The sequence below is a fragment of the Thunnus thynnus genome, chromosome 7, assembly GCF_963924715.1.
Source record: "Thunnus thynnus chromosome 7, fThuThy2.1, whole genome shotgun sequence".
In the NCBI taxonomy this organism is placed as follows: Eukaryota; Metazoa; Chordata; class Actinopteri; order Scombriformes; family Scombridae; genus Thunnus; species Thunnus thynnus.
The window spans coordinates 25684356-25712242 of record NC_089523.1 but is presented as its reverse complement, the minus strand read 5'-3'; the positions used below and the strand labels follow the sequence as shown (position 1 = coordinate 25712242).

The following is a 27887-nucleotide window of genomic DNA, read 5'->3' as shown; positions in this document are numbered from 1 at the left end:
GAATGAGATAATCAAAGTGACGTGCGGCAACTCAAGGTTGTCAGAAACTTGACATAGTGTTAGGAAATTAGAGGTAACACTCACAGAGCTACAGTATCACAGAGTAATCGCAATGCAAAAGATACAGTGTGAAAGATCAGTTTAAATTGAATCTTTAGTACTTTCAGTCATTTTTGTAACAAAAATGTGACAAAAATACAGCCTTTTTGTGTTTCTGCACACACTGTCTGAATGCATTAGCTAAGCCCTACAAAATATCATCCAGCATTCCACATTATCCTTTGAGTGACAGCATGTCAGTGTTAATGCTCAAATTCCAAACAAATTAACATTTTACCTTTTCCTCATGCTCTGCTGGTTGACATGTTATCACGGTGCCCCCAGGACTCCTGGGAAAGGTGGCCTTACAGTTGCTCAACCACTGTGAGTAAAAGAGAAGAGACATAATCACTATAACTCACTAACAACAAACAAAAAAACAGGTGCCATTCAGACTTTAAGGCACAATGTTTGATCTCCTTACGGTGAGAACTGCATCCTTTCTGTTGTTGTAAGTATCAAGATACTCTTGAAGTTCCAACACACTGAATTTCATTTTTTCCAGGAGTCCACAAGACATAATCTGTGAAAAGAAAGTTTTCAATTTGTTAAACTGCCACTAATATGTCATACTGTTAAAAAAGTATTACAAACTGAAAAATGTTGGGTAACTCACTGTGTCTGCGTCAATAAATAGTGTTGGACACTCTGAGCATGATGTCAGCATTTGAGAAGACCTCAAAAACTTTGAACCTAATCCTCTAAGGCCATCACCGAGGTAACTCACAGCATCACAAGTCAGGGAACAAAATTTGGTCTGGATACTCTGCAAAGCAAGAACAGGCTGGCTGTGATACTGTGTGAGTCACTCCTACATCATTTAAAGTACTTAAATTCAGTCATTACTTCAATTTTTTCCTGAAATTCTCCCCTGTCACATTTGGTCAGTAGTAGTAGTAGTAGTAGACAACATCTAGCTGATGAATCTTGGAAGATTTTCAAGCTGAAGGCGGCTACAGAGTGACTTCTTTGTAATTAATCAGACCTCTTCTGAAAGGAAGCCTCTTTTTCCAAAGGTTAATCACTTAAATAACTAATCCTGTTACCCTTTCAGTTTAATTATTGGGTTTGAAAAGGCACACTGTTAATAGAATTTATGTGTAGCGTGGCTACAAGGTAATGGTATAATACCTGAAATAATGAAGAAAACACATGGAAAGTGTAGACTACACAGGCTCCATCTGAGTCAGACACAAGCTGGTTGATGTGAGTTCGCCAAGCCTCTTCTGCATCATCGCAAACTGTCGGCTGGAAAGCTGCGAGGATGGCGGAGAAGAAGGGTGATGGTGGCGGGGAAGCACGGGACACGTCGAGCGTGTCGTCCCTCTCCTCCTCGGCAAGACTGAGCAGACAAAATTAAATTAATGCAACTTAATTTACTTATTGAGTCATGTTATCTTTTTCAGCTACCTGGCTGTGAGAAAAGTTGTGAGCATGTACCTGGGTAAGCAGCTGTCAAGGTCCAGTTCTCCTTTGTAATCACCTTGAACCATGTCCAGGGTCAAACTGTCACCACAGTGAAATTCAGAGGGAAGTTCATTGATGCAGAGAGACACGTCGTCTTCATGGACATTTGTATCTTCGTCTTCTTGTGAAGACTCATTCTGAGAGAAAGCAAGCGAGACACATGCCTTCTCAACATTTGGCAAAAATAACTAAAGTCATGAACAAATAGTGATGCAGCATGCAGTAAAGGTTATTATTAACTGAAATTAGTTCCCTCTGTTATAATTAATTATTAAACAGATAATTTGGATACACTAACCTTGCCTTGGGACCCTATGGACACTCCTTGTGCTGTTTTCTTTTATTTGGTAAATTTAGTGTGCGTAAATTGTGCCAATTAAATAGATCATAAAATAATTTAAATTGGCCAGCATTGTGGCCCTGCACACTTTTGGGACAGGCAATGTGTAAACCTTTCTTGACTTCCCACATGCCAAGAGTTTTTAGTTGTTGCTTAGAGCCACCCACACAGAAGAAATAGGTATACACATTGCCTTAAACGGACAGACACAGAAAGAAAAAAGACCTTTTTACTATTGCTGACTATGACCCCCTAAAATCCCAGGACAATCTCTGCCACAATTAAGTAAGGCACAAACTACTCCAAAGCGTTATGATTTGCCTGCTTGCAGTTTTTAGTTCATTCCTTTTTAGCATGCAATTACTGAAGTGTCTAGAAATGACTGACTCATGCTCTATTTTGAAGAGAGGAAATGTAGAAAAGTCACAGCGCCACAAAATAATATTTAACATAGACTGAACCCAAAGCACATAAAACATCCAACACATTTCACAAAAGAGGTTGCAAGAGAATAGCTCCTATTTGGCAAAATTAGTAAAAAACTCAAGTATAGAATTGCGATAGGAATTAGTAGTTCCCAGTATCTCAGACACTCTGAAGCCCTTATTCACCCGCTGCTTCGAGTCCTCTGGCAGTTGGGCCTCGAAGCTAGGATTTTTGGTGTTCAGCGGAGTTGAATCAGCTGAAGTTGTATTACAAAAGGCGGAGGGAGAGTCCATACTATTGATCTCTGCTGTTGGAGAGAGGCTGACAATCTGCAAAGAGACAAAGTCAAACGTGTGATCTTCTCTAAATAGTACATGTGCCATTTTTCAACAAAGATTAAAGCTTTTTTTGGAAAATCGAAAGAAACAACAACCGAAGACACTGGATTGAAACTGACTGTAACACTGTGAAATCTCCAACATTCCTGAGCTGCCTGTAAGCACTGACAGTGGTAGAGTGGTAGACAAATCAGGAACAAGAGAGGAGTGGTGTGACAGCTGCGTGGACACATCGGCTTGGCATCTGCTACTACAGTTTCCACAAAACTCTGCTTCTACTGTATGATGATCTTTAGTCATGGAATACCAGAAGGATGATGCAATAGATGATGCCAAAGTTTAAAGTCTCGCTAATGGCCCTTGAACACAGAATCTTTGATTACAGTACAATATGAGATATTTTGTGCGCATTGTGCAACAATTAAAGCAACCTCAGGGTGGCACAAGAGGAAAGCTTATGCAGTGTCCAAGGTGGAAAGAGTTTGTAACATTTCTTGTTAGGACTAAAATAAGGCTAATTTTCTGCTCTCTACAACAGCTAAGTTCTTCATTTCTAACAGAAGTTTTAGTATAAAGGAAAAGACTGGAAGGTTTCACTAGGTTTTCCTTGCGTTATAACTTAAATTAACCAGCATATAAACAAAGATGAACTTACAAGCTGTGAGTGGGAGAGTATCTGGCTGGCAGTGAGTGAATCCTCCTCAGACGACTCGTCTGAGTCTTCATGGGTGATCTTGCTGAGGCTGGGCATGCTGATGGACAGCTGGCTCTCCTCCAGGGCCTGCAGGTCACTCCGGTCCAGACTGTCCATGGAGCGTCTACGCACACCCCAGTTAAAGTTATCCATGGTCTCTCCCTGTAATAGAGACCAGCCTTTAGTTATCAAGCACCAAGAAGCACAGCATGACCTCCTCTCAAACACAAACACATGCACACACATATACTGTATACACACATTCACACAACCATGCAGTGCACGTTCAAAGAGGGGAAGTCTCTGGGTGAGTTTTTTCTCATAGCAACAAATGGAAGGAATACTGGAGCTTGACGTAGTGTCATGAACACTTCAGTGTATCCTCACATGGAAAGTTTCTTCAAATACTTGATCAAAGTGGCCAAGATGCTGGTGAAGCTGGCAGAAAAGTTTAGGTTTGAGAATACCCTGATATAGTCAGACTTTAAATATTTACAGGTTTTCATCCCTTTAGTCTAACTGTTTAAGATGCAGAGTGACTTTTCATCTGGACATGACTCTGGAGATGTCGGCCAACTTCCACATTCCCCCGAAGCTCCACATCAACAGATCAAACAAGGGAGATTTCCTGTGGTGATTAGCTTGATACCTACCACTGATGGAAAGCAAAAGCTTTGACATTTGCCTGCTTAGGTAAAGCATTAAAATATTTTTGCTTCCTTTAAAAGTAAACCATACTTCAATCAAAAAAACAGTTAAATGTGGTCAGAAATTTTTCCTCACACATGAAACTATCAAACTGTCTGTGGTGCACTTTTGTTGACCACGGCAGTTGTTTTAGTTTTCTGTCAGTGTGATTTTTTTGCAGCACAAGGAAAAAAAGAGGACACTATGTTCCAGGGTACAAAATTTTCTATCTTTAGATACACTGAGTACTAAAAGTGATACCCTTATTCATTATAAGGGATGCTAAATTTAACCAGTTAAATAAACAACAATATTACTGCTTTAACAATGTGAACAACAATGTGTATATCATCAGAATAAAGCCTAATCCTAATCCTAGAAGGGATGTTTCATGTATACATGCCTATCACTGGAAACAATTAGTCCAACGTGATGTCAAAAATACGTTATACATACTGTGTTCCTAATGCATCAAACTGAGTGAATATCTCTCTAACTCTACATGAACACTGCAGAATCTTTACTGTATATTACATTGCATACGCATTCATGTGCTACCCCTTGCCATCGGGGTAGAAGTTTACAAAATAATCTACAGTATACAAGCAAACACTCATTTAAAGAACACAGCAAGAAGAATTGTAGCATGACTAAACTTACCTGTAGCTCCTAGATAGCGCACACAGAAAAAACAGAAAAAAGAAACCCCATTACACAGAGCAGGTAGAACCAAAACAGTTTTAAGATTGCTCTTTGCTGAAATATACATCTGCGTGCTAATGTCTGTCTGTCTTGCTTTACCAGTATTTTAAAACCGTGAACTCACCTCTCCATCTTCAAGCTCTACATCCAGGAAGTCAAAGTCCCTGAAGACTCTGAACTGCTGCTCTGAGGTGGTGTCATCCATGTTGTCGGGGTCCCGGGTCCCATCGTCGGAGGACACCAGGCTAGGCTGATGCTCCATGAGGTCCAGCTCTCCACAACTGGAGAATATCACCTACACAGAGAAAAAAAACGACAATAATTAAAAGGGCTTACTGGCTGTTCTTGAATGCATGATACTGAAGGGTTGAAATTCAATGCACTGCTAAAATGTAGTGTATCTTACCGAAGGATTCTTTGTTAGCCCCACTTCTTGTCCACACAAAGATAACACATTCACCAGTTTCTCTCGTGTTCTTTTCTGCAAGAGGGAAAGAGAAAATGGAAATATTTTTAATTCAATTTGGATGTCATATATTGAATTATTGCAATCATGAAAAAATGCAATCTCACTTGAACCACATCGTAGTTTGAATGTGTCAAAAGCAAACTCAATTGCTCGTCATTACGAGACACAAGACACGAAGAAGTGATTTAATACACAGACTAGATGTCCTCATATTGATCAAATTGTAACTGTTTCATATTTTCACCCCTCGCAAGGAAATTTAAGAAGTGTTTACCTGTGAGGACTGAGGCCTCTTCCAGCTGACTGGCACCAGGACGTTGTTGGAGGTGGATCCGGAGGAGGTAGAGGAGGTGCTGCGGGTCACTGTTGTGGTTCTGCTTTTCCCATCTTGGCCTGGAGAGCCCTGCAGGTCATCATAACGCCGACCAATCACTGGTGTCTAACAGCATGGACACAAACAAATTGATATGTGCAGACAGAAAACCTTGATGAGTCAGGGAAAGTTTGAAGAAGAGAAGTCCCTTTCTCCTTAGCCGATCCATAACACAGGCTTCATGGCAGTTCCTTCTCCTTCTGTACTTTGACAGTTCCAGGATGATGGTATCTGGTAACTTGGCATTGATTTGTTATCAAAGTTCACAGTTTCTGTTCCATTTCACAAATTGAAAGTGTGAAGGATTTGAGGAAAACAAGACCTACATTTCTTCTGCTTCTTCCCTCAGTCTAAAAATATCTTGGTATTTTAAGAAATATCAGTGGTTTGTCCAGTGTGTCTCAATGTTAAATACACACACTGTTGGCTATTCACTAGAGCTCACTGATTCACTTACAAAAGACGGCAGCAAAGAGCTGACATCATTTCCTGCCATTCATGAACTACACAAATAGCTCCCTGTTCAGTTCCCACACGCACACCCCTCTGTATCTTTGACATCACTTTCATGCACTGCACTGCTTGGCTAATTGTGTTTACCTTTCCAGCTCTCAAGCTAATCTCAAGGGGTTGGGTCAAAAAGAAATATCAACATTAAGGAAAGGGAAGAAATGTTTCCTTTCCAAAAAGCTCAAAAAGATTCCACATAACCTCAACAAGCACCACACCCTAGAAAATACAGGAAAAAATACAGGGGCAAACATACTAGCATTAAGCTTTCAACATGCTAAAACAAAGAACTTTTACACAAGATTCTTGAAAAAAAGTTACTTTTGCACAAGTAATGTCATAGTAAAAAAGAAAGTCAAAGAAATAGTCTCTAACCTCAGATATGTCAAAGTGGAAATCCAGTGTTTTCCCAGGCAAGGCCTTGGAGGACCGGTCCCAAACACGACTGATGTCCTCATAGAAGAGGTCACTTTGTGGGGATGAAGGCTGCACCAAACTGGCCGATCGAGAAACCACCAGCTTCAGAATATTTAGTGCTTCCCTCCAATGGACAGTCTATACACAGTGCAGACATACACACAGCAATTCACCCATACACGCAGACAAAAACCAACACAACCACATGTTTAGAAAGAGACGACCACAAAAGTCCTTTTGTGTGTTTTAATGTAGTTCTATTTTTAGAGACAGAGGTGTTCTGGCAGATGCCCTACAGTGGGGAAGCGAAAGGAAAATGGATTCAGTAGGAGAATAAGCAGAGGCCCTGCTTGCAGCAGACTGTTTATAGTTTGGGTGTGTCTACAAATTTACTGCGCTGAACACAAGACAGCTTTTTTTCCCCTGTGAACATTTTCAAAAGGAACAGGCAATACAAGACTCTTACTCAGACCCTAATGCCTAACAATTTCCACTGATCACATCAGATCTGGGTGATGCAAATGTTTTTACTTTCCAGGCATATATATCTCAGATCATAGACATATCTTATAAACATTGACTGCCATTAACTATGAATCAATATTGGGACAGGGAAAACAGTCACTGCATGATCAAATTAATTATGTAAAGTAGAACACTCCCATTTTAACTCACCTGGACAAATTTCTCAATTGTCTTGAGCACCTCCATGTTGAAGGGTTTGGCTTGAATTCCACTCAGGTCCATGTGACTCAGGAGGCTGTAGATGATTTGTAAAAGGGTCTGCTGCATAGTGGGGAGACCCTTCTCCAACAGCTGTTACAAAATAATTACATTTATTTAGCAACACTTGAGAAACTAAGATATTACTGGACACCAACATGACTGTGCAAAGCAAATATATGATCAGCTGATAGCATGGCTGCACAAACCTCTGCCATGTAAGTGACCAGGCTGAGAGTGATATCCGAGAAGGCTTCGTGAAGATATCGACACACTACATTTACCCAGGAGAAGCAGTCTCGTGTGTAGGAGTGTGTTTTATACAGAGTCATGACATGAGCGAGGTTGGAGAGCTTGGCGTTCTTCTCCTCAAGGCAAACCTACACACAAGAAGTATATCAGCTAAACACATAACGTTATCTGCCAAAAAAATGAGTACAGACATATGTTAATAGAGCCAAACCTGGGCTATCCTCTCAGCAACATCTTGACAGAAGTGCGTGGGGCCATCAAAGTTCTGCACGAGATGTGGGAGCAGGCAGAGAACATTCAAAGGAAATCCTGATGGACGAAACAGACATATTAATTCAATATTTTATGTTTCACATGAAAATATTCCCTTTGAAAAATCACTTTGTAGAATGCTCACTGCCATGTACGTCGTGTTATGTGGATCCAGGATAAGAGCTATTTTATGAGCCGGGCTGATGGTGGTTCTGAATTTTTAGGTGCTTTGCCATGAAAATTGTAAAATGTAACAATATTGGCACAATATAGTGTATTGGTTAACAGCAACATAAAATCTAAAAAATATCAGCATTCATTATTATCAGTTTTAGACCTGTCTACCTATGTAGCCCTACATTGTACCTTTAGCTTGTGAAGTGTCCACTACAGGCACTCGTGACACAGGTGTGAGTTGCCAGAAGAGCTGAAGTGTGAGGTCAGTTGTGGACACGGAGGTGAAGCCTTTCAGCAGCAGCTGCTGGAGCCCAGTGAAGCTGCTCCATTTCAGCTGGCTCTGCAGTTTCTCCAGCTTCTCCCTGTTCTCCTGTTTGTCCAGCGACAAGTGGCTCAGCAGCTTATTCAACAGTCTCAAAGACATCTGATACTCAAACTCAAAGTCTGACTCCATCAGTGACACCGCCACCCAGAAGATGGTGGCTAGCAGGTTGCTGGGATGGTTGATGTTGGTTGGGTCGGTGATGTTGTCTTTAGATGAGGATGTGCTGCGGGTTTTGGCTAACAAAGCCTGCTGCTCACAGGCTTGGATACGGTCCAGTGTGGCACTGCGAGGTGGATCGGACCACCTGTCCGCCTCCCCAAACTTCTTGGGGACAGAGGAGCTTCTCTGATGTCGGCTCCTCTCTTCCCTTCTGAGGTTGAGCTGTCCTGTGCTTTTCCTGTTGGACATCAGCTTGAAACTGGTGAGGAAATCTGGAGATGATGCTCTGGGATTAAACAAGCAAATTGTTAAAGTTACTAGATGTTTTAACAACAAAAAAAATCCTTAAACAAAACAATATGTAGAGAAGATACAAACCTTGTCAAGATAGCCATGAGGTCATTGTTCTTGAGACATTCAGCCAAGTTATCCACCACAGATTCCAGTGTAAGTAATACTTCCATTACGTAGCCCTGCAAGAAAGAAACAAGAGACAGCTGCAGTTCTGTGGAGTAATTTATTTTATCCTGAATTTAATGATAACAGTATTTAATAACTGGCAAAAAATGTAGAGCTTCTCAGGCTTAATTTGTTGTTAAAACTAAAAAATCTGATGAATTTAGAGAGAGGTTGTGTATTGTTTATTTGTCTGTTACTTTTAAAAAGTAACAGATGGGTTTGGATAGCATTTGATGGACAGATTAGATGATGATGTAGGATTTCTGCCATTAGATGATTATTGGATATAATGCAGTGTTCATGAGCTGGTAAGAGGGTCAAACATCTGGAGTATCCAAGCCATTTACTTAACAGCACTGCATCCATGTGCTATTTGCTTAAAAAAACCCCAGAAGATAAAATATAAACCAATACATACTGAGACTGAGGCTGCAGGTTTTCAGTTCAGACAGTTCCTCAGTGTTGGCAACAGTTTTCGTTTACTGATCTGAGTCCTATTATAAATTATTGAGCTGATGGGCAGTGACAGCAATAAAGAAGAAAAAGAAGAAACTTCTACCTGGATTATCCATAAGCACCAGAGTTTAGTAATGCATGGTGCTCTCATACTCACATCCACATGCTTACACACATCATGAATATATACACACACACAGCACTAACCTGCACTTCTTCTCCATGTTCTCCAACTACTTCCACCAGCCTCGACAGCAGGTCGGACACACCGTGGGAAGAGATGGGCTGGCGGAGGCCTCGAAACACCTGGAAGGAGCGGCCAGCGTAGTGACGCGATGAACTACACAAGGCCGTCTGCAGCGCCACGTCACTGAGCTGCTGCTCCAGGTGGAAATCTAACACGGAAAGAGAGGGGAGTGAGTAAATGAAAACTAAACTATTGCTAAGCAAAGGTAGTGTTTTGCAGTGAAAATTTCTAATAATGAAGGGTGGGTATATATTGGTTTACCTGACTTGGATTCTTTGAACACAGATACCACGTGTCGCAGGAAGTTTGTCAGCTGCCCAGTGCTTTTTGAAATTTGATTCTTTGGTGAAATGTCTTCATGGCACCAGAGTGGTCCATACGCTCTATAAAACAATAGTATTTTAGTCACTAACAACACATAGTAATGTGACATGTCTGTCATGTTAGAAGCGGGAAACCAAGCCCAAATTCTGGAGTTACCTTGCTTCAGTTTAGCCTATTAAATATCTGTACCTAAACTGGCAAAAATAATTTAAAATAAAATCTAAACAATTCACAACAGTTTGCAAGATGACAGTTATATTTCGAATTTACAATGTGTAAAATTAATGATGCACTATGCATACAGCACCACTAGGTGGTAATCTACATCAAGAAGTATGAGAAAGTATATCAGTGAGTCATAATGATATTTCTGACTGTATATGTAAAATGTTTTTGGTGGATAATGTGTTTATTTATCTAAAACGTCATTCTCATAGCTTAACTTCAGTACTGCACTTGCCAGTAATTATTCTCACTACCAGGGTAACAACATATTAACATCAGTACCTTGTGGTTAAAAACTCTATGAGCTTGTTAGTCTTCTCATCCATTTTATTGGAGGCCACAAGCTCCTCCATCTCCTGTGAGATCTCAGGGAGGTTGTTGCTGCTGCCCCCCAGGCTCAGACTGGATGATGTAGAAGAGGAACTCAGACCAGAGTCTGGCACAGGAGACGCCTGGCACTCCCGCAGGAAGTCAAAACCTCCTGAGCACAACAGAGGAACAGGTGTGTGATCAGAAACAGGTTACAGTGGTTCATTTGGATGTCTGATTTAATTTCCCTAACTGCAACGTTCAGATGGAGATGGCAGGAGTTATGTAAGTAGAGATCATGTAGTGAGCAGCATGACCTGTGTTTTAACATGTTTGGAATTTGAATCTAATTAGCCTTGTCTACTGATTTATTTAATGTGGTGGAACTGTCATGTTAAACTAATAATCTGCTACAAATGGAATCTCCCTGTTGTTAATTTACAAACAGACTATTTCTGCAAGATATTATACATTTACATAGAGATATAACAGAAATGGGAGTGAAGTTACAATGACTAAGAGGAAAATGGGATGTTATCTTTGGATCTTAATGGCAATGTTATCATGATGTATTATTCACAAAAGAGAAATCCCTATTTTTAGTATACAACTTGCATTTAATTGGTCAAATGCACAAAGAATATTCTGGGCATTTCAAAATGTCTAGACATTTGCAAAACAAATTTTCAGCAGGGGGAGGAGGGGAAACAAACCAGCCTATCCAAGCCGTAGCAGATGGCCCCAATTGGGGCAAGAGGATAAAAATAGCAGCATGGAATGCTTTAATCAAGACCTTTGATGTCCTCTGTGCTCAATATTGCTTTTGGCACAGTGTCCAAATATTTTCTCCCCAGATAAGAAACTTATCTATCCTCTGACGGGAATGTAAGCCATTCCCTCCTGATGTTCAAGCTCATATTAGCCAGAGAGAAGAGCAATGTGTCAAATGCCAAGCTGCTCTGACAACTAGACCCTGGTCTACCTTAACCTTTCTGTTAAGTTTTATGTCATATACACTGTATATATAATATTTTTTCAAGTTGAATGTATGCACACAGATGAGTATTAATAAAGGCCTTTGAATGTACCTGTAGGTGAATACTCTGGCTGAAGGCTTGGTTTGCATGTGAGGGTCTTGGTGCCATTTATTTCTCGTGTCTGCAGAAGGACTGAGGCGATGGCCTGGAAGTTGTTGTTACAGGATAATGTGATGAGCAGGTGGAGGAGGAGACGTTTGCTGTGCTCAAACACCTCAGGACGGTAGTGATCCATGCCTGAAGACAGAAACACAATCAAACCAGTCAGTCTGTTTCAGCAACTTGTTGTTTGATGATGAGATGTCATTTGTTGATGTTCCCTTTCCAGTTTCACAGCCTTGTGCTCAGAGTCCACCCAAAAAATGTAACGATGCAAAATGAGCCGTTTGGAACAGGATGAAAAAAATCTACAAGAAGAGCAACTTTAACCAAATTACTCAAGTCTTTGCACTTAAAAATACAACAGTGATGCATCTTTTTGGACTCATTATACTTGACAAATTTGTATTTTCATCATCTGCATTCATCTATTGTCCCTGTGTTACACAAAATATGTGTATATTATTGAAATTACATATATAGGTTTTACTTAGATGACTGACTACAGCATGAACTTACCCAAAAATAGGGCGTGTAGCAGTAAAGGGAGGTGCATGGCCCAATCCTCTCTCACACTGTGGTCCACTACCATCTCTGTCATGAAGATCACTGCTATATTACACCTGTAACAAAAAACACGGCACACACTGTAAAGCTTCTACATTATATGAGTCACACGATGCACATTTCGGATACTGCAGTAAAAAACAGGTCTAAACCACAAATCAAATCCATACCACAAAAGGATGACCTTGTTATGCACTGCATCACCACAGAAAAGTGGTATAGTGCTGCCTTTAGCTACAGCTATTTTTAAGTGATTAAATAGTGCTTAAAAATTAACTTTGGCAGGTGATTATAGGATGCACAATCAGTTTGATGGAAGACCTCAAAGTAAATGTCTCAATCTCAAGTAGTCAAAAAGTACAATTTGCAATTTTGTATTACTGTAATAGTCTAACCTGTGCAGTGGTCCTCTGGGAATGATGGTCTCTGGCAAAAAGTCCACCAGTGGAGCCCAACATCCTCCATTTAGAGGCATGGGCAGAGGATGAGGCTGGTTGGTCTCAACCACGACCATCAGCCAATCAGCGTAGGGAGGAAGAGGTTCACCTAAAAGATTAACAGAAAATTGTACTGCTGTAATGTAGCCCGCCACATACACGACAAATTACAACAAAACTAGAAATACCGCCTTGTCAGCCACTCAAGTTGCAGTTTACATTCATGTCTGTCTAGACTCATATAATATTTCTGGTGAAGACTGAAGGAATTTAATGAGGTATTAAGTGTATTTTTGGCAAAATGGAAGTTATCACTATATTGACATGATTTGCGTGAATAATTTCCAGTGAGAAACATGCTGTCGTCACTTAGAGACTATTTTTACAGGGGAATACAGAGGACTGATAGAGAACTTTGTCACATGGTGCTATGATAATCACCTGAAGCTCAATATCACCAAAACCAAAGAGCTTGTGGTGGACTACCAGAGGAACAGAAAGCCCCCTGTCCTAGTTGCCATCCAGGGGGAGGAAGTGAAGAGGGTAGACTCATACAAATACTTTGGGAAAGCAAAATGCAAAGATGCTACAAATTCTAAAACGTGGACACTTCACGCACATCTTCAACCCGGCAGCACTGAAGATCTCTACAATCACCACAGTTTCAAGGTGGGAACCCAAGAATAGTGTCACCAATTCAGTATCTGACCAAATGTGAAATGCGGAGTTATGGCGCCGAATAATGGCCAGAAAAATGTTTTTGCAGAACATTGTGATGTCACAGTGAAGTTGACCTTTGACCTCTTGGATATAAAATGTCCTCAATTCATCATTGTATCCTTTTAGACATTTCTATGAAACTTTGTCATAATTAGCGTATGAATTCTTGAGTTATGGCCAAAAACGTGTTTAGTGAGGTCACAGTGACCTTGACTTTGGACCACCAAAATCTAATCTGTTCACGCTTGAGTCTAAGTGGATGTTTGTGCCAAATTTGAAGAGATTCCCTCAAGGAGTTCCTGAGATATCGTGTTCACGAGAATGGGACAGACAGACAGACGGACAACCCAAAAACATAATGCCTATGGCCACAGCTTAATAAATGGACATGGATAGCATGTAGCCACATAGAAAAGTAGAACATGTCACTGATGTAAATAGGAGGTGCATTCAAATACTTTAAAAATACAAAAAAAAAAAATATGCACAGAGGAGAACTTCAATTTGGAGGATAAGCCCTTAAAGGCTATTTAGGGATGCTTTTCATTGTGTCATTACTCATACTCACAACAAAGCTGTTTTTGGGCCGCTGGCAGCAGTGCAGAGGCCCTTTGCTCGATTACTTTTATTTCGGTGCCAGTTCTCACCGAAGCCTTTTAAGAGCCCCAGGACACTCTGCACTGCTCATGCATTATCAATGACACCATGCCGGTCACCATCTTATCCTCCAACCCAGTCTGTGTATTCCACACTCACAAGACCATGACAACTACATTTTTTAATAGGGTGTGCGATACCAAAATATATACTCACTCTTATCTTCATCGTAAGATCCGCCTGAGCTGTTGCTGTAGCGTGATTCCAGGCGGTTGTGTGTTCGCATTATGTGGCTAAGCCTGAAGACAGAAAAAAACCCCATCATGATGGTTCTTGCTAATACTGTAATCAATCTAATGTCAAGCTTTAAGATCTCATTGTTGACTGTACCTCTCCTCGTTGTCCTTTGCTGTCTTGGTATCATCTGTGTCAGGAAAGCTCTCCTGGCCCGCAACAACAGTATTGCTGCTCGATGTGGTGCCTAGAAGTGAGTGAAAAAAGGAAAAAACACTTTAATTTTACGGTTTATTCAAGGAAAGTCAACTGAGCACGATCTTTAACACCAACACTGCTTCACATTCACCAATGGAATCTGTACTGTTGAGTTTTCTATGGTTGGCCATTAAGTGGTTCAATGGAGCAGTTAGGATTTCCTGGTTGGTTGATTTTCATTTAAAAAAAATGGGATGTAGCTTAGTTAAAAGATGTACCTGAGGCTGCTGTAGAGGCCTTGCTTGTGGCAGTGAAGCGATAGAAAGGAGGGCTATCACAGTGCTGCACCACAGGGTTGACCGGATCTGTTTGTTGTAACTCAAATATCAACTCCTCCATGGTTTGCATGGTGTTGTTTCGACACAGATAGATCACCACCTTCTTTATCTGAACAAACATATGACAGAATACCATTGATAAAACTGTCGAAAGCAAAAGAAAAAATAGCTGCATAACATTTTCCAGATGGCCTAAATGATGTATCTTACATATGGCAGAAGGGTTGTGTCACTGCTGACACCACATAAGCTGATGAGAAACTGCAGTGCGGTTCTCAGATTGTTGCTCCACTTCTCATTGCTGACTAAAGCATTCCAGGCGTTTTCCATCTCTGGTCCAGGTAAGTCATCTCCATACTGTGTACATACATAGTGTCATGTTAGCTTGCATTGACCTTAGATTACCTGCACCCAAGTTCATTATGATTCCCCAACAGGACTTCACCTTGGCGGTCATGAACATGAGGTTATTGAGAACCATAGATGTGGCTTGTAGGGAGCCCCAGCCAGTGCCCTTCAGTTGGTGGGATGAAGCTGTGCTGGTTGCCCGACTAGAAGCGTCATAATCTGAGGTGCACGGTGTGAAGACTGGAAGCAGCAAGCCGCTATCCACCAGCTCGATGTTACCGAGCCAGGGCAGGAGGTAGGTCAGCATGATCTGCCTCCCATTGGGATGGGTGGTGGGGAACCTCTGGCTAACCTCTGGAACAAACAGAATGAAGGCAATACCAACATCAGAATAACATCAGTGGGGACTGCGGTGTTTACATCCTGCATGGAAATCAAACACATAATGTATACTCAGTTTCACCATAATTGCCTGTTTAATCCTGATCCACATATGAATTCAACTTAAACTTAGTGTAGTTAAGCTTTCAGTGTTTCTGTGGTCAGTGGGAGTGTCCATAGGGGTCAGCAAGTGTTCAGGAAGTGGGAGGAAGGCTTCTTGGGAAGATGAGCAAGCAGCATTTAGTGGGAAACCAAGAGAAGATGACAAGCCTGTGAGAGTATTACAGCAGGCAGAAATACCACAGCTAACCCTACTGTAGCCACACACACTCACACACATTCAAATACTATATGAAGAGCTACCTGAGAACAGAGGAAGTGTGAGTTCAGGGTACATCCTGGCCAGCTGGCTGGAGAGCTGAGGCAGGGAGACACTGTATAGAGGCGGCAGTGGACCGTGGGTGCCGTAAAGGATATTGTTTGGCTTTTGCTCTGCAATCCTCTTAGAGTATACAAACAACTTAGCTTCAAGAATCTGTTGAAAGAAAAATGGGAAGTGTGTAGCCTACTTTTATCCACAGAAAATTACACATTGGCACCACAAACAACAATGCTCGTATTTCTCACCTGCATTAGCTGCATTGAAATCTCATAGATTTCTCTGTTGGAGTCTGATGCCTTGAAGAGCACCAGATTCAGTAGTGTCACTATATCACTTGGGTAGTTTCTGCAAATAAGAAAGATAAAGAGAAAAAAAACATTACAATGAGGTAATGTTTCAGTATTTAAAGGTCTGTGCTTGGGTTAATGTTTGTGAGATAAAGCAAGAGAGGAAGGCCGATCTCAGACAAATAGTGAGCCCTTTAAGAGGATTAGCTGAGGTGACGCTTTGAAGCTTAAGCTAATTTGCCAGTGGTTTCCTCCCTTTGTACAAGAAATCTGGATGATCTAGAGGATAAAGTATCTAAATTAATTAGGCAAAACCTTAATTAATTGGATCTCAAAAGAAGTTGCATGCCAGTAAACAAAAGATGACATCATACAAACTCAACAAAAAGAAATAAAGATAAGAACAAAACTGCCCTGATAAAAAAAACTATGTGCAGAATAAGCTGATCTCAACTAGTGAAACAGATGACAGAGAGATTGTGAGATTTTGTACCTGCTGCCACAGACGGTAGCAATGGCTTTGAAGCAGCCTGAGGCAAGCTGGTAGGAGCCTGTGTAGCAGCGATCCACAGCCCAGTTGAAAAGGTTGACCTGGTCGGCATTGAGCTCCAGGAGCAGGATGACTACTTCACAGCCAAGCTGGTGGACCTGAGCCAGGAGTGGATATCAACACACACTCCTAAATTTCACTTCTTTTTCAAGGATCCCCTGTATGTATTCCTGATTTTATATTAGTTTTTTTTACAGGACTGTGTCTGTTTTTGAAAGATTCAAGGATTTAATGTAAAATGATTCAAGTAGCTCTACTTCTGTCATACCAAAAAGATGATAAATTACATTTTCTTGGCTACTTTTACACTAAATGCTACTCCTTAAGCCAACAGAAAAGCTCAGTCAATTTTGCAGAGAAGGAATTTGTAGAATAAACATGCAGGTGCTTTATCTTGTATCACAGTAAACTGAAATGAAAACAATATCAGACAAATTTATTTTAAGACGAAACCTTCCTTCACTACTTGCCAGCACTCCCGCGAGATAATGGTGAGCAGTTGGCAACGACTAGTGTCGGGCTTTTACACAGCAAGCTTCAGCAAGCTATCGGGGCAGCTTTCTGGGTCAGCCCTTTGTTTAAATGCACCACGGTGGTAAAGTATTGGCCACATACCCGCTGATCCTGGCAGGCTAGTATATTATCCAGCCACTTATAGAGGTACCCGTCTGGAGAGAGGCCAACGTTATCAAACACAGGCCCGCAGCACAGCACAGCAGACATGGCCTGGAAGCACAAACGACAGACAAATATGCTGACATGTTTTAACACTCAAGACAAATGTATTCATCTTACACTCCCATTTCTCCATCCGCAGGAAAAATTGTCAAATCGTGGCAAAAAAGCATCATATTTAATCTTTATGTGGTTATTCAACACAACTTTGGACGAGCAGGAGTGAATGTTGTCAACATTTTAAATCATAGTGATCTTGAATATTTGACTTAGCAGCGGTGGTGCTCAGTGCTGCAATAGGCAAAGCTTTATATAGCTCAGTTTGGTAGCTGGTAGTAAATGTTGAATTTCCAGAAGTCATATAACGTGACATTAAACCGCAGCACCTGTGTTTACCAACCAACTAAGTCTAAGATAGCGGTGTGATGAGTGAGGTAAAATTTGTATGTGGGTGATACCAGAATTTTCTGGATGGAGCGCACACTCACATACTACAGTTCAGGAGAGATTGTGCATGTGAGTTTATTTGTCTACAACACCAGAATTACACTAAGAAATCATCTCAAAGTTAGCAGGGATAAGATATGCTCTTGTCAGTCAAACAAGCATTTCTTTTTTAAATAAAAAAATATTTTTTAGTGAATGACAAATTTAATAAAATCTTGCATGTGTCTTTGTGTTTAATGTTCAGTTCTTAAAGACCTACAATTCAGATGGCTGGAAATCCATGCATGTTTTACAACAGATTTGTATTGTGTGCCCTGTTATTCTTCACTATCCTGTATGTACTCCTCATTTATACAATGGTCACAACTTTAGACTGAGCTTGAAATCAATAGATATATAATGCAAACATTACTGCCTTCTTCTACAACAGGTTTACCTTTAGGGCACAGTATTGATATCTTGTGATCTGGTGATTTCTGTCACTGTAGCGGTCCAGAGGAGTGAACATGATGCTGAAAGGGCCAGCCCACTGACTGAAGAGGATGAAGAGGTGATGCCGCAGGCTCTGCTGTGGAAACAGGAAGCGCCTGTGGTGCACTAGGGTAGGAGACAAACAAGCCTGTTATCGGTTCGCTCGTTTAGAATGCAAAGACTCAGCAAAAATAAGTATCTTAAACGCTTAAACTAATGAGTAAAAGTGCATTCTCCAATATAATCAGGTGTTGATGTCCCCTGACAGATCATTAGTCATTCAGTGGGGACTTGTGAATGCTTGGCAACCTATGAGTCATCACCTGTCCTTGCCTGCTCTGTCCTTAAGCTGCACTATTTTTGGAACTACTCCCCTTGGGCTACGTCCAAATCAAGATCAATATCAAGAGTCTTGAGCTCCATGTGCTGTGCTAACCTCAGCCAAATGGAAGCCCATTATGTAATTCGCAATCCACAAATGGATGAGAAGGATTGGTGGATTGTATTAGGTGTCCATATAAAACAAATGTAAAACATATACAGTCTTTATTAAGTAATCAATCAGCCTGACCTGCACAGCATTGTCTGGCCTGACAACAAAGGACTGTCAAGCTGAGCTAATGGAAGGAATCTTTTATGATTACCCGGCACACATTGGATGAGGTTTGCCACCATGGCGCTGAAGTGAGCTCGGATGTCCTTGAGTATCTCTGCATCTTTGTCATTCTCAGCTTCCAGGAGCATTCGGGTTAGATCCACATACTCCAGGAACAGAGCGCCCATGGCGAGGGTGTCACGTTCCAGAGCTCCGTTTGTACTGTGGGGTCACAGAGAAAACAGGGCGACGCCAGTGAGAAGAAATCACAAACCAAACAGAATGTGACAATGATATTTTAAACACTTATTAAAATGACTTAAATTAACTTCTTAAATTAAAGTTTTAATATAGCAAGTAATTATAAGGTGTTATATCATTAGCAAAAAGTCAAGATTATATCCAGATGACCCTGCTTAGATATTTTAGTTCCCCCTTTTGTGTACTGTGAGTGTGATACTGTCCAGCTTGGGGGCTGTGTTGTGTCAACTTGTGCTACACTAACCTGTCACTGATGACGCCTGCATCAGCAAGCAGCTCAAAGATTCGCAGCAGCTGCAGTCTCAGAAGGTCTCGTCGCTCACGCCGCTTCTTGTTCTACAAAAAAAATTCATTAAGAAAAATCCTTAATGACAAAAGTCTCTACTTACTATGGATAACACCTTTCCCTTCTGAGATTTTCTGATACATGTCAGCTCTCTGGTTAGGTCAGCCCACAGTACTTCTTTAACAAATTAATTCTAATAGTACCTACTTTACTTATATCATGTACTGTGCTGCAAATAAAATCAACCAACCTCTGGTCTTCTCTCCAATGCCTCTTTCATCAGTGGATGTAGCTCCTCCACAAGTTCCCTGTGTGCAGATAGTGAAAATATAATCTACTGTACTAATTATGACAATCAAACAACTAGCATAAATATTCAGTGGGCAGAGTTGCAAGTAATTTTTTTTTTAAGGAAAACCCATTTAAGCTGAAAAAAAGTGATTTCTAGGAAACTATTTAGATGTTTCCGTAAACAGCAACAAGGGACCACTTTACTATAATCCTCTGTTCATCTCTCCTTTAAATCCACACAAATACAGGTCAACATGGACTTTAATTACATGGAAAATAATGGATTGTGCTCTAACTTCCATTTCACTGGTTCTGAGAGAAAAACAAAACTACAGCTTAAATCAGCAGTCAAAAAAAGCTATTATACATCTTAAATACAATTTGTATCAATAATAAAAAATACATTAAAGTTTAAAGAAACAAATCATTAATTGAAATTGGTTTGTTTCTGCAACATGTAGAACATCTAAATACCATTCTCTGATATACCTGAAAACAAGGGAATTGGTGCGACCAAAGCCCAGCACTAATGATTCTGTCAACTCGATGCTCTCTGCCCTCATCAGTGGCACCAACTGCTTCAGAAGCCAAGCCACAGATGGGCTCCCGATAACCTGAAACATCAAACACCGACAGCTCAGTCAGACAAATAAACCTCTCACGCTGCTTGAACACACTAATTGCACGAGGCCGCATGGAGATAAGTGTCTGTACAGTTAAAAATATATCAGCTTCCTGTTCCATTCATGTAAAATAGCTGCAGTGTAATTTGATGCTTTGAGTTTGAATGTCAACAAGCTCTGTATGAACACCTGATCCTGCAGAGACAAAGCACTGAGGGAATTAATAAGGCCAGAGGACAAGGACAACTACCTTGTTATCGTAGCTGACACCGCTGTCAGGTGTGGCGGCTGTGATCTCAGGTGTCGATGCTCTCAGATGGCCGGGGCTCATGATACTGGGCTTGGCCACCCCAAAGCAAAGGATCAGGTAGTTTCTCCACAGGGTTACGTAATTGTCTCCACTGCCAGAAGTGCTGGTCTTCTTTGCATACACTGGGTTACTGGTGAATCACACAAAATGTAAATATCATTAGATCGTTAATCTTATCCAAGCTTTTACTAACAGAGGATCTTCAGAGGTTTTTCTATGCAATGGGAGACTAGTATCAGGTGGTGATACTTAAAACAGGAATGTAAAGATAAGCAGAAAATAGAAAAAAGAAGTGATGAGATCTTGTGTTCCCTCCTGATCTCACTGCAGGATTTGAGGACACTTACTTTGGATCTACAAGGGGCATGAGCATCTGCATTCGAGTGAAGGCGTAGGGCCAGGCGTAGCTGAGAGCTGTAGGACAGTGCTTGGGCAGGTTGTCCTGTCGGAGGAGGCTGTACACACACAGCACCCAGGGGTCCTTCACAGACTGGGCAAAGATCCACACATGCGAGGGGCTCCTAATGTCATAGTGACTGTTGACAAGCAGCGCATTCCACTCCACAAGCCACTGGAGGTCCACGTGGTGGCCGGCTGACATTGCGGCCTGTGAACAGCGAGTGGCACATCAGGGTCAGGGGTCATGACGGACTAAGTAACTATCCTAACAAGAGTTATTTAAATGTGAAAAATGAGGAAGGCGGAAATTGAACATTTACTGCATTTTTCTGTTCTCAATAAATTTGTATTCTCAGTGTCATGTTGTCAGTTTGATGATTACATAAATGAGAGAAGTCAAAGGGCCACCAGCTGTTCACTTCCAGCTGTTCATTCTTTTTTTTTTGACATGTTAAATAACTAAACTGAGCTTCTGTTGCAGACTCAATGATTTTTTGATGGTGAATCCACACATGGCTAAACAGCTCAAAGACATGAGATCTTTTCATGTAAGCGGCTTGAGTTTCTGGAGTTTACACAAGTAATAAGCATCTTACTTTTCTATCTGGAAGTCAAGTCACATGAAATGACACAGGGTGAAGAAACTCCAAGAAAAATCCCAGGAAATGTAAAACATGAGCAAATAAACTGCAGACACATCTTGATTGAGACTCCAGGTTTAGTTTGGAGTGAAGCCATAGAATAAAAATTACAAACAACTTACTGTGTCAGAGACTGCAACATTGACAAAACTCTCCAGGATTACAGGACTGAGCTGGTCCATAATCTCAATCATTGGTTTATCATCATCCTGCAGTTGACAAGAGTATAAAATCACAGTCTGTTAACTCAATTACCAAATTCTACTGTATTTCTGTCACCTCAGTTTTGGTTTCTCTCACTTTACCTCAGACAGTCCGATGGTCATAAAGAGACTACGTATCTCCTTGAGTATGGAGATAGCCAGTCTGCGGGTGCTAAGCTGACAGGAACAGAGCAGAACGAGCGCCAGACCCTCCACAGCATGCAGCACTGTGGAGTGAGGACCTCGCTCTGCAGGTATCTTCAGATTTGAACTTGTCTGCAGCAGCTGTGACATAAACATCAAAATAAGACAAAAGCAGATTTATCGCAATCATTGCTGGATTAGTACTTGAAATTTCTATTTAGAGTGTTGACTATTATTTAATAACACAAAAATCTGCCATAACAGACAGGAACATCTTCATATTTAAGGTAAAAGTGTGTACCTCAGCAGTGTGTATCTTAGCAGTGTCATAGCTCTTCCCTGGGACAGCCAGGGTGAGTTTCCACTGTGTGAGCAGTTGCAGCAGTAATTTGAGGGATGTATCTAACAGCCCCTGGTGGGTATCTTGGACCTCACGCAACAGGAAGTTAATGAATCCAAACAGGACGTCGTCACGCCAATCAGAGAAATCCACAAGCAGACTTTGTAATGAATTCTGGGCAATGAGTCGTAGCTCATCATCCATGTGGATTGTCAATCTGGAAAAGAAAAGCAGACAAATGAAGTCTCATGAGCATAAAGTAAATCCAGATTACTTTATGCTTATAATTTTGGATGAATTTCGCCTCATGATTTTTTGGCTGATGTGCTTCTTTGTTAACTACTTGCTTTACATATATGGATTTATCTGAATATATGTATTTCTAATTAGACGATGGGTTTATCCATTGCTATTCAAATAGCATTTTAATTTTATCCCTTCATTTTATGTGTACTAAAATAAAGAAAAATATAAAATTACAATAACATTATAGGTAGAAAGTCAGTATTATGTCCACATTTCATGGCCATTATATGTTATATATTTATTTAGAAAATGACATTATATTGGGATGTAAACAACAAAACACACTGTTCGAGACAACAGATTGGGGTAGCAGGAAATTCAGGTTATTACCCTGCATGGTACTTGAAAATTTGTCAACAACTTTGAAGTCTTTCCAAACAAACAATAATGACGCTTGATTAGATCTCCAAGCTTAATTACCTTGCCAGGGCTTGGTCTTCCCTATAAATGGGGTTTCCCCAAGACAGCAACTCACCGAGAGAGCAGGTCTATGAGCTCTGGCTTTGACATCCCATCAGGCAGGATGCGAGGAATGGCAGCAACGCACGTTCTGAACAAATCGATCTTGGGCTTCCTTTCACCTCTGAAAAGATCAGATTATAAGTTTAAATGCAAAAGCTTGCTTTCAATGTGTTGAACTGGCAAGTGTAAACTGATCAATCATTGTTACAAATAACTGGATTGTCATACAGTGTTATTTAAGCTGAGGGCTGGTTAATGATGACACTGTAACCACAATTAACACTGCTGTGCTGAGTCACTCTGGAGTTTTGCCAACTTGAAATGTTTTGACAGTTAGGATGACAGAGCGATGAGCGCACATACGTGATCATGTCCTCAGGCTCCTTGTTCAACATCTGAGCATTAGTCATCATCATGCAGCGTCCCACCTCCTTATCCAGGTGTCTGAGCATGTTGTCAATAGCCTTACGCACATGATAATAATACTGTGACATCCCTGGCGAGGATGAAAGAGGAAACACTGTTATTAATCAGAATAAGTCCATCTAAATTGATGCTAAAGGTCTTATGTAAGTCTTCAAAAGCATGACATTTTCAACATTCCTGACCATGGTCTGTCTCGCTCACCAATGACTTTGGCCTCCTCATCTGTCAGTGTTTTGCTCAGGTATGTCTTCTTCACTCGGAGTGTGTTCCCAGAGGGCAAAGTGCAACCAGTGTTAGGCATAGGAGGCTCACCATCCTTCTGCTGCAGTTTATCGGCTATGACCAGGAATGCTCTCAGACCAATATTCATTCTCTGCAGAGCAAAGAAATTTTACGTTCAGCGGTTTGTTATCAACTTTTGAAACCTTCTACATGATTATTAGTCCTGGCAGGCTTTTGAAAATGAAATTGAAACACCACTTCAGCACAGAAAATCAATTGTACCAACAGTTACTGCAGTTAGGAACTCAAATGATCTTGCAGCAGTGGGACATTAAAGGCATATTTTTAATATTTTTTGCTGCAGTAAGCTTGAGAGTGAGATACTTTGACATAAAGTTTGTGAGTCCAGGGGGCCAAAGTAGTGGTCCATATTGGATTTTATCTGACTGCTAGTAGCTCAGATACTCAAATAATATTTACAATTTGATGAGGAATAGAAAATAGAGTTAGTTTTTTTCTCATTTCAACCACAAGACTTTTTAGTTTCTGTACTATGAATAAATCTGGTGAGTTTAATCAAAAACGAGCAAACTATTTCTAATTTCAGGGATTTTTTTGTTTATTATGACAATTACTTTTTTGTTCTGCTTTGATTAAAAATATCTTACAAGATCTAGATATTTGTAATCACTTGAAATATCAACTCATCTTAAAAAATGACAACGTGAGTGATTTTAAATCGCCAATTTAACAATTTTCATTATCAAAATGACATGTTGCACCTCTCACTAACTTCATTTCTATTACACCACTAACCAGTACAACAGCTGAACTGGACTGATTTTGTTTGTTCCAGTATAAGTGGAAGTAAATTGTGTACCTCTGGATTAAGACTAAAGGCTTTTGCAGGTTTCCCAACACAAAGAAGGTCAAAGATAATTTCTTTCATGGCAAAATCAAGTCTTTCCTGCAACGAAATAAGAAGAAAAAATGTGTTAAACTGGATTTCAGAAACTTCATGATGTCATGATAAGTGTACAGTATACTGGTTTTAACTGGGAGTTACATGAAATGTGTGACTTCTGTTCAATACAATACAATACAGTACAGTACATCCTTGTGTTTACCTGTGCAATAAACTGGATGATTTTGACAAAGATATTAAGAGGCATGTCTCTTGGCACCACACTGCGTGATCCTTTGGGAAAAAGTGTTGTCACAATAGTGTTGAGGCGGCTGTGGACATAGAGAAAATAATTCATTATGAAGACACTTGTTTAACACTCATTTAAACCATGGAAATTGTGTAAAATCACATAGAAAACTATCAAATTTGTAGTAAATTGTCCCATTTTGTACAGATAATGATAATCTACTGCTTGAAAAGAGGTTTACTTTAAGACAAGTTTATTTTGGGCCTAATAAACACGTTTGAAAAATCTGGCTTGACCTGTTTGGGATTCCTCATGTGGGCTCAAGGCTCATAATCATGCCTGTAAGCTGCTGGTAAACCTGTGGGCCACCAGCACTGACAATCTGGTGCAGGCCTGACCCCAGGCCAATACTCTTGTGCATGTACATTGAAAGCAAAGTAGTCCTCTTTTTCCAAACACCAATAAAATCAATAACAAAGAGAGATGGTTTGGTGGTAAACTTTCTCTTAAAATAACTTTCTTGTTTATACCAAATAATGTTTTCAGGTTTATGTTTCAGACCATGGGCTTTATCAGCAGGCTCAAAGTTCATAAAGTGAGACATTTTCCTTCATGCCCCCTTGAAAATAAGTATCCACAAGTATCCACAGCACAGAAATCTATAAAAGTAAGATTGGGACCTCTTGGGCTGAGGTCACCACGTTAAGGAGGAGGATAAGAAGTGAAACTATTTACCCCTGTGTTGCAGTGTTGCTCTCACACTTGATTCTGATCATGTAGACCCACAACAGACGATACAGGGACTCCAGTGCAACGCGAGCCATTTTAGGGTCTCTACTCTGTAATAAAATTACATTGATAGTAGAAAAGTCAACAACAGAACCACAAAAAAATTGCAGTAAATGTGACACTGTAGCCTAAATGTGACAAATCAGTTTCTTGTCGGCTATAATATAATAGGAAAACTACAGATATCATTACTGTAATCACACTATGCTTATATAATATATTTAATGCTGTGGAGGATAGTTAGGATAATTACTGCCTTAAGCATTAAGTACACTGTTGTCAGATATTATGTAAGACAACCGACCTTTCTACACATGTCCTAAATAAAGGCTACTGTGATCTAACTTATTGACCGCTGCTTTCCATGTTACAATACCTTCAGATTTGAGAGGCAGTTGTTAAGGAAGACATGCCATCTGTTGAGGAAGAACTGTTTCTGGCTGACACACAGCAGGCATGTCACCAGCGGGTAAAAGGCCTGTGTAGAGAACAGCAAGTGTTTAGATCTCTGTTATCCTATACAGCATTGTTAGAATAGCTTCATACTGACTTAAAAAATAGGCTGAACATTTATAGTTTCCACATTTAATTTTTGAGGTTGTCTTCTGAGTGGATAATTTGAGGAATTGTGTATTATCTTAGACTCATATCCGCACAAGTGTAATTTAAGACGTAAACCAGTTTTCTTTTGAAAACAAAATTATGTTTTCTCCTTTTGTAATGCTTTTTGCTGATGATGCATCATTTATAAAATGTGGCTTTCAGCCATAATCGCTGCCTCAGGGGAGTGTAGACATTCTGTAAGAGCAAGCCGCTGTTCCATAAGGGTTGTTGTCTTTCCATTTCACTGTTAAGTGCTGTGGTGAAATGCTTTATTGAAGACACAGACACACTTATATATGCTGCACTACTTCTCTTTTTTATGCTTTGAAATGGTTGCCTGTCTTCCTTCATAATTTATTTCTAGTGTGGACACTAACATTGCAAGAGAACATTGCGTAAGAGTGACCTTGAAATACTTGAAGATTCACAGAGACCAAAGGCATCCAGGCTATCTAAACATGCAGCAGAGGGTTTCAAAGTGAAAATGGAGGTGTAAATCACAAACAGGCTCAACGTTCTGTGTCAGTTTGTTTTCTATAGGATAACTGACCAGCGAGTGCTTCTTTCTGGAGGACAAGTCCAGGGTTGTGTCGTACAAACTGTCCACAAAGTTCCTCAGGCAGGGAACGTTCACCTCGTTCTTCACAGCCTAGAAGAACATCACACACAGTCACATGATAAGACGACATCCTCTACAGGGTATCACTCTTTTCCTGTGAAAACAAAAATATTCTATAAAGCATGTCCCAATCTGTATTGGTGGTAAAACTTACTGCTGCAACAGGAACTAAAATCTCAACAAAGAGACCAGCCAAGGCATGCTTGATGTCCTTGTCCTTGACTTCCAGGAAGTAGTGAGCACATTCCTACATAAAAGAGAGTGGCACATGGCTTAATGCACAAAAACAACTAATATCACTTTCTATATATGTGGAGAGTGTTAAGAAACTATTCACCTAAGAGGAAAACACACCTGATACTGTACGGTCAAAACTGAATGTAATCCACAAACTGCATGCCAATAAAAACACAGTCAAGGTCGAAAAAATCCTGACAATCCTGAGAACTTTTTACACTATCTCTAAACAATGGTTAAATGAGCCTTAAATGTATTTGTGTCAATTTTTTTTAAAGCTAACATGCAAACAAAATCAATAAATTAGTGAAGGAAATAGAGCATGAAACTATAGGAAATAGCATATAATCATAACTGAGATGATGGTAGATAAAATATAGAGTAAAGCTGGTTAATGATAGTCATTTGCAAGCCATTTGAAGTCTGTTGTACCTGCATGAACTGAAAAGAGGCTTCAAAATCCTCGACAGGATACATCTTAATTCGGAAGAATTTGACTCCCATGATGAGGCTAATAGTACTCTGGACTACATATGGGCTCTGCTCTTTCTGCCGCAGCTCCTTTAGCTCAGTCATAAACTTCTTCTTCACAGCAGGAAACCTAAGGAAAAAAAAAACACTAAATGAGTTTCTATATAAAGACATGCCTGCATAGCTCACTCAGACAAATCCCAAATCAGCACTTCCATAAAAACGTCTCTACTCAGACGTGACGCATGTACATACAGTGACAACATACTCAGGGAGCACGCCTCCCAAAAATATCATCCCCTCTATA

At 40.4% G+C, this 27887-nt stretch overlaps 1 protein-coding gene across 5 annotated transcripts in view; it reads right to left on the bottom strand.

The window, feature by feature from the left end:
• The window catches only part of LOC137186322 (protein furry homolog), a 54601-nt gene that overhangs the window by 2660 nt on the left and 24054 nt on the right, over window positions 1-27887 (bottom strand). For 4 of the 5 annotated variants that reach the window (XM_067595163.1, XM_067595162.1, XM_067595164.1 and 1 more), the window contains exons 8-58: window positions 27542-27710; window positions 27027-27119; window positions 26804-26902; window positions 26027-26128; window positions 25597-25700; window positions 24835-24943; window positions 24588-24674; window positions 23687-23858; window positions 23423-23555; window positions 23073-23180; window positions 22253-22508; window positions 21910-22092; window positions 21727-21813; window positions 20912-21171; window positions 20505-20694; window positions 20121-20245; window positions 19591-19648; window positions 19299-19390; window positions 18843-19015; window positions 18164-18324; window positions 17221-17331; window positions 16549-16703; window positions 16014-16113; window positions 15750-15921; window positions 15103-15359; window positions 14868-15014; window positions 14598-14766; window positions 14278-14368; window positions 14104-14186; window positions 12529-12679; window positions 12086-12189; window positions 11519-11704; window positions 10404-10602; window positions 9834-9955; window positions 9533-9720; window positions 8789-8883; window positions 8116-8696; window positions 7709-7806; window positions 7455-7625; window positions 7198-7338; window positions 6481-6660; window positions 5497-5661; window positions 5160-5234; window positions 4878-5048; window positions 3326-3526; window positions 2518-2661; window positions 1540-1703; window positions 1231-1441; window positions 716-865; window positions 524-622; window positions 338-421 (exon numbers count right to left, since the gene is read on the bottom strand). In XM_067595163.1, coding sequence (XP_067451264.1) covers window positions 338-421; window positions 524-622; window positions 716-865; window positions 1231-1441; window positions 1540-1703; window positions 2518-2661; window positions 3326-3526; window positions 4878-5048; window positions 5160-5234; window positions 5497-5661; window positions 6481-6660; window positions 7198-7338; window positions 7455-7625; window positions 7709-7806; window positions 8116-8696; window positions 8789-8883; window positions 9533-9720; window positions 9834-9955; window positions 10404-10602; window positions 11519-11704; window positions 12086-12189; window positions 12529-12679; window positions 14104-14186; window positions 14278-14368; window positions 14598-14766; window positions 14868-15014; window positions 15103-15359; window positions 15750-15921; window positions 16014-16113; window positions 16549-16703; window positions 17221-17331; window positions 18164-18324; window positions 18843-19015; window positions 19299-19390; window positions 19591-19648; window positions 20121-20245; window positions 20505-20694; window positions 20912-21171; window positions 21727-21813; window positions 21910-22092; window positions 22253-22508; window positions 23073-23180; window positions 23423-23555; window positions 23687-23858; window positions 24588-24674; window positions 24835-24943; window positions 25597-25700; window positions 26027-26128; window positions 26804-26902; window positions 27027-27119; window positions 27542-27710 — 7726 coding nt within the window. Of the gene's footprint in view, window positions 1-337; window positions 422-523; window positions 623-715; window positions 866-1230; window positions 1442-1539; window positions 1704-2517; window positions 2662-3325; window positions 3527-3932; window positions 4721-4877; window positions 5049-5159; window positions 5235-5496; window positions 5662-6480; window positions 6661-7197; window positions 7339-7454; window positions 7626-7708; window positions 7807-8115; window positions 8697-8788; window positions 8884-9532; window positions 9721-9833; window positions 9956-10403; window positions 10603-11518; window positions 11705-12085; window positions 12190-12528; window positions 12680-14103; window positions 14187-14277; window positions 14369-14597; window positions 14767-14867; window positions 15015-15102; window positions 15360-15749; window positions 15922-16013; window positions 16114-16548; window positions 16704-17220; window positions 17332-18163; window positions 18325-18842; window positions 19016-19298; window positions 19391-19590; window positions 19649-20120; window positions 20246-20504; window positions 20695-20911; window positions 21172-21726; window positions 21814-21909; window positions 22093-22252; window positions 22509-23072; window positions 23181-23422; window positions 23556-23686; window positions 23859-24587; window positions 24675-24834; window positions 24944-25596; window positions 25701-26026; window positions 26129-26803; window positions 26903-27026; window positions 27120-27541; window positions 27711-27887 lie in introns of those variants that run through there. The other variant, XM_067595167.1, reaches the window with a different exon arrangement.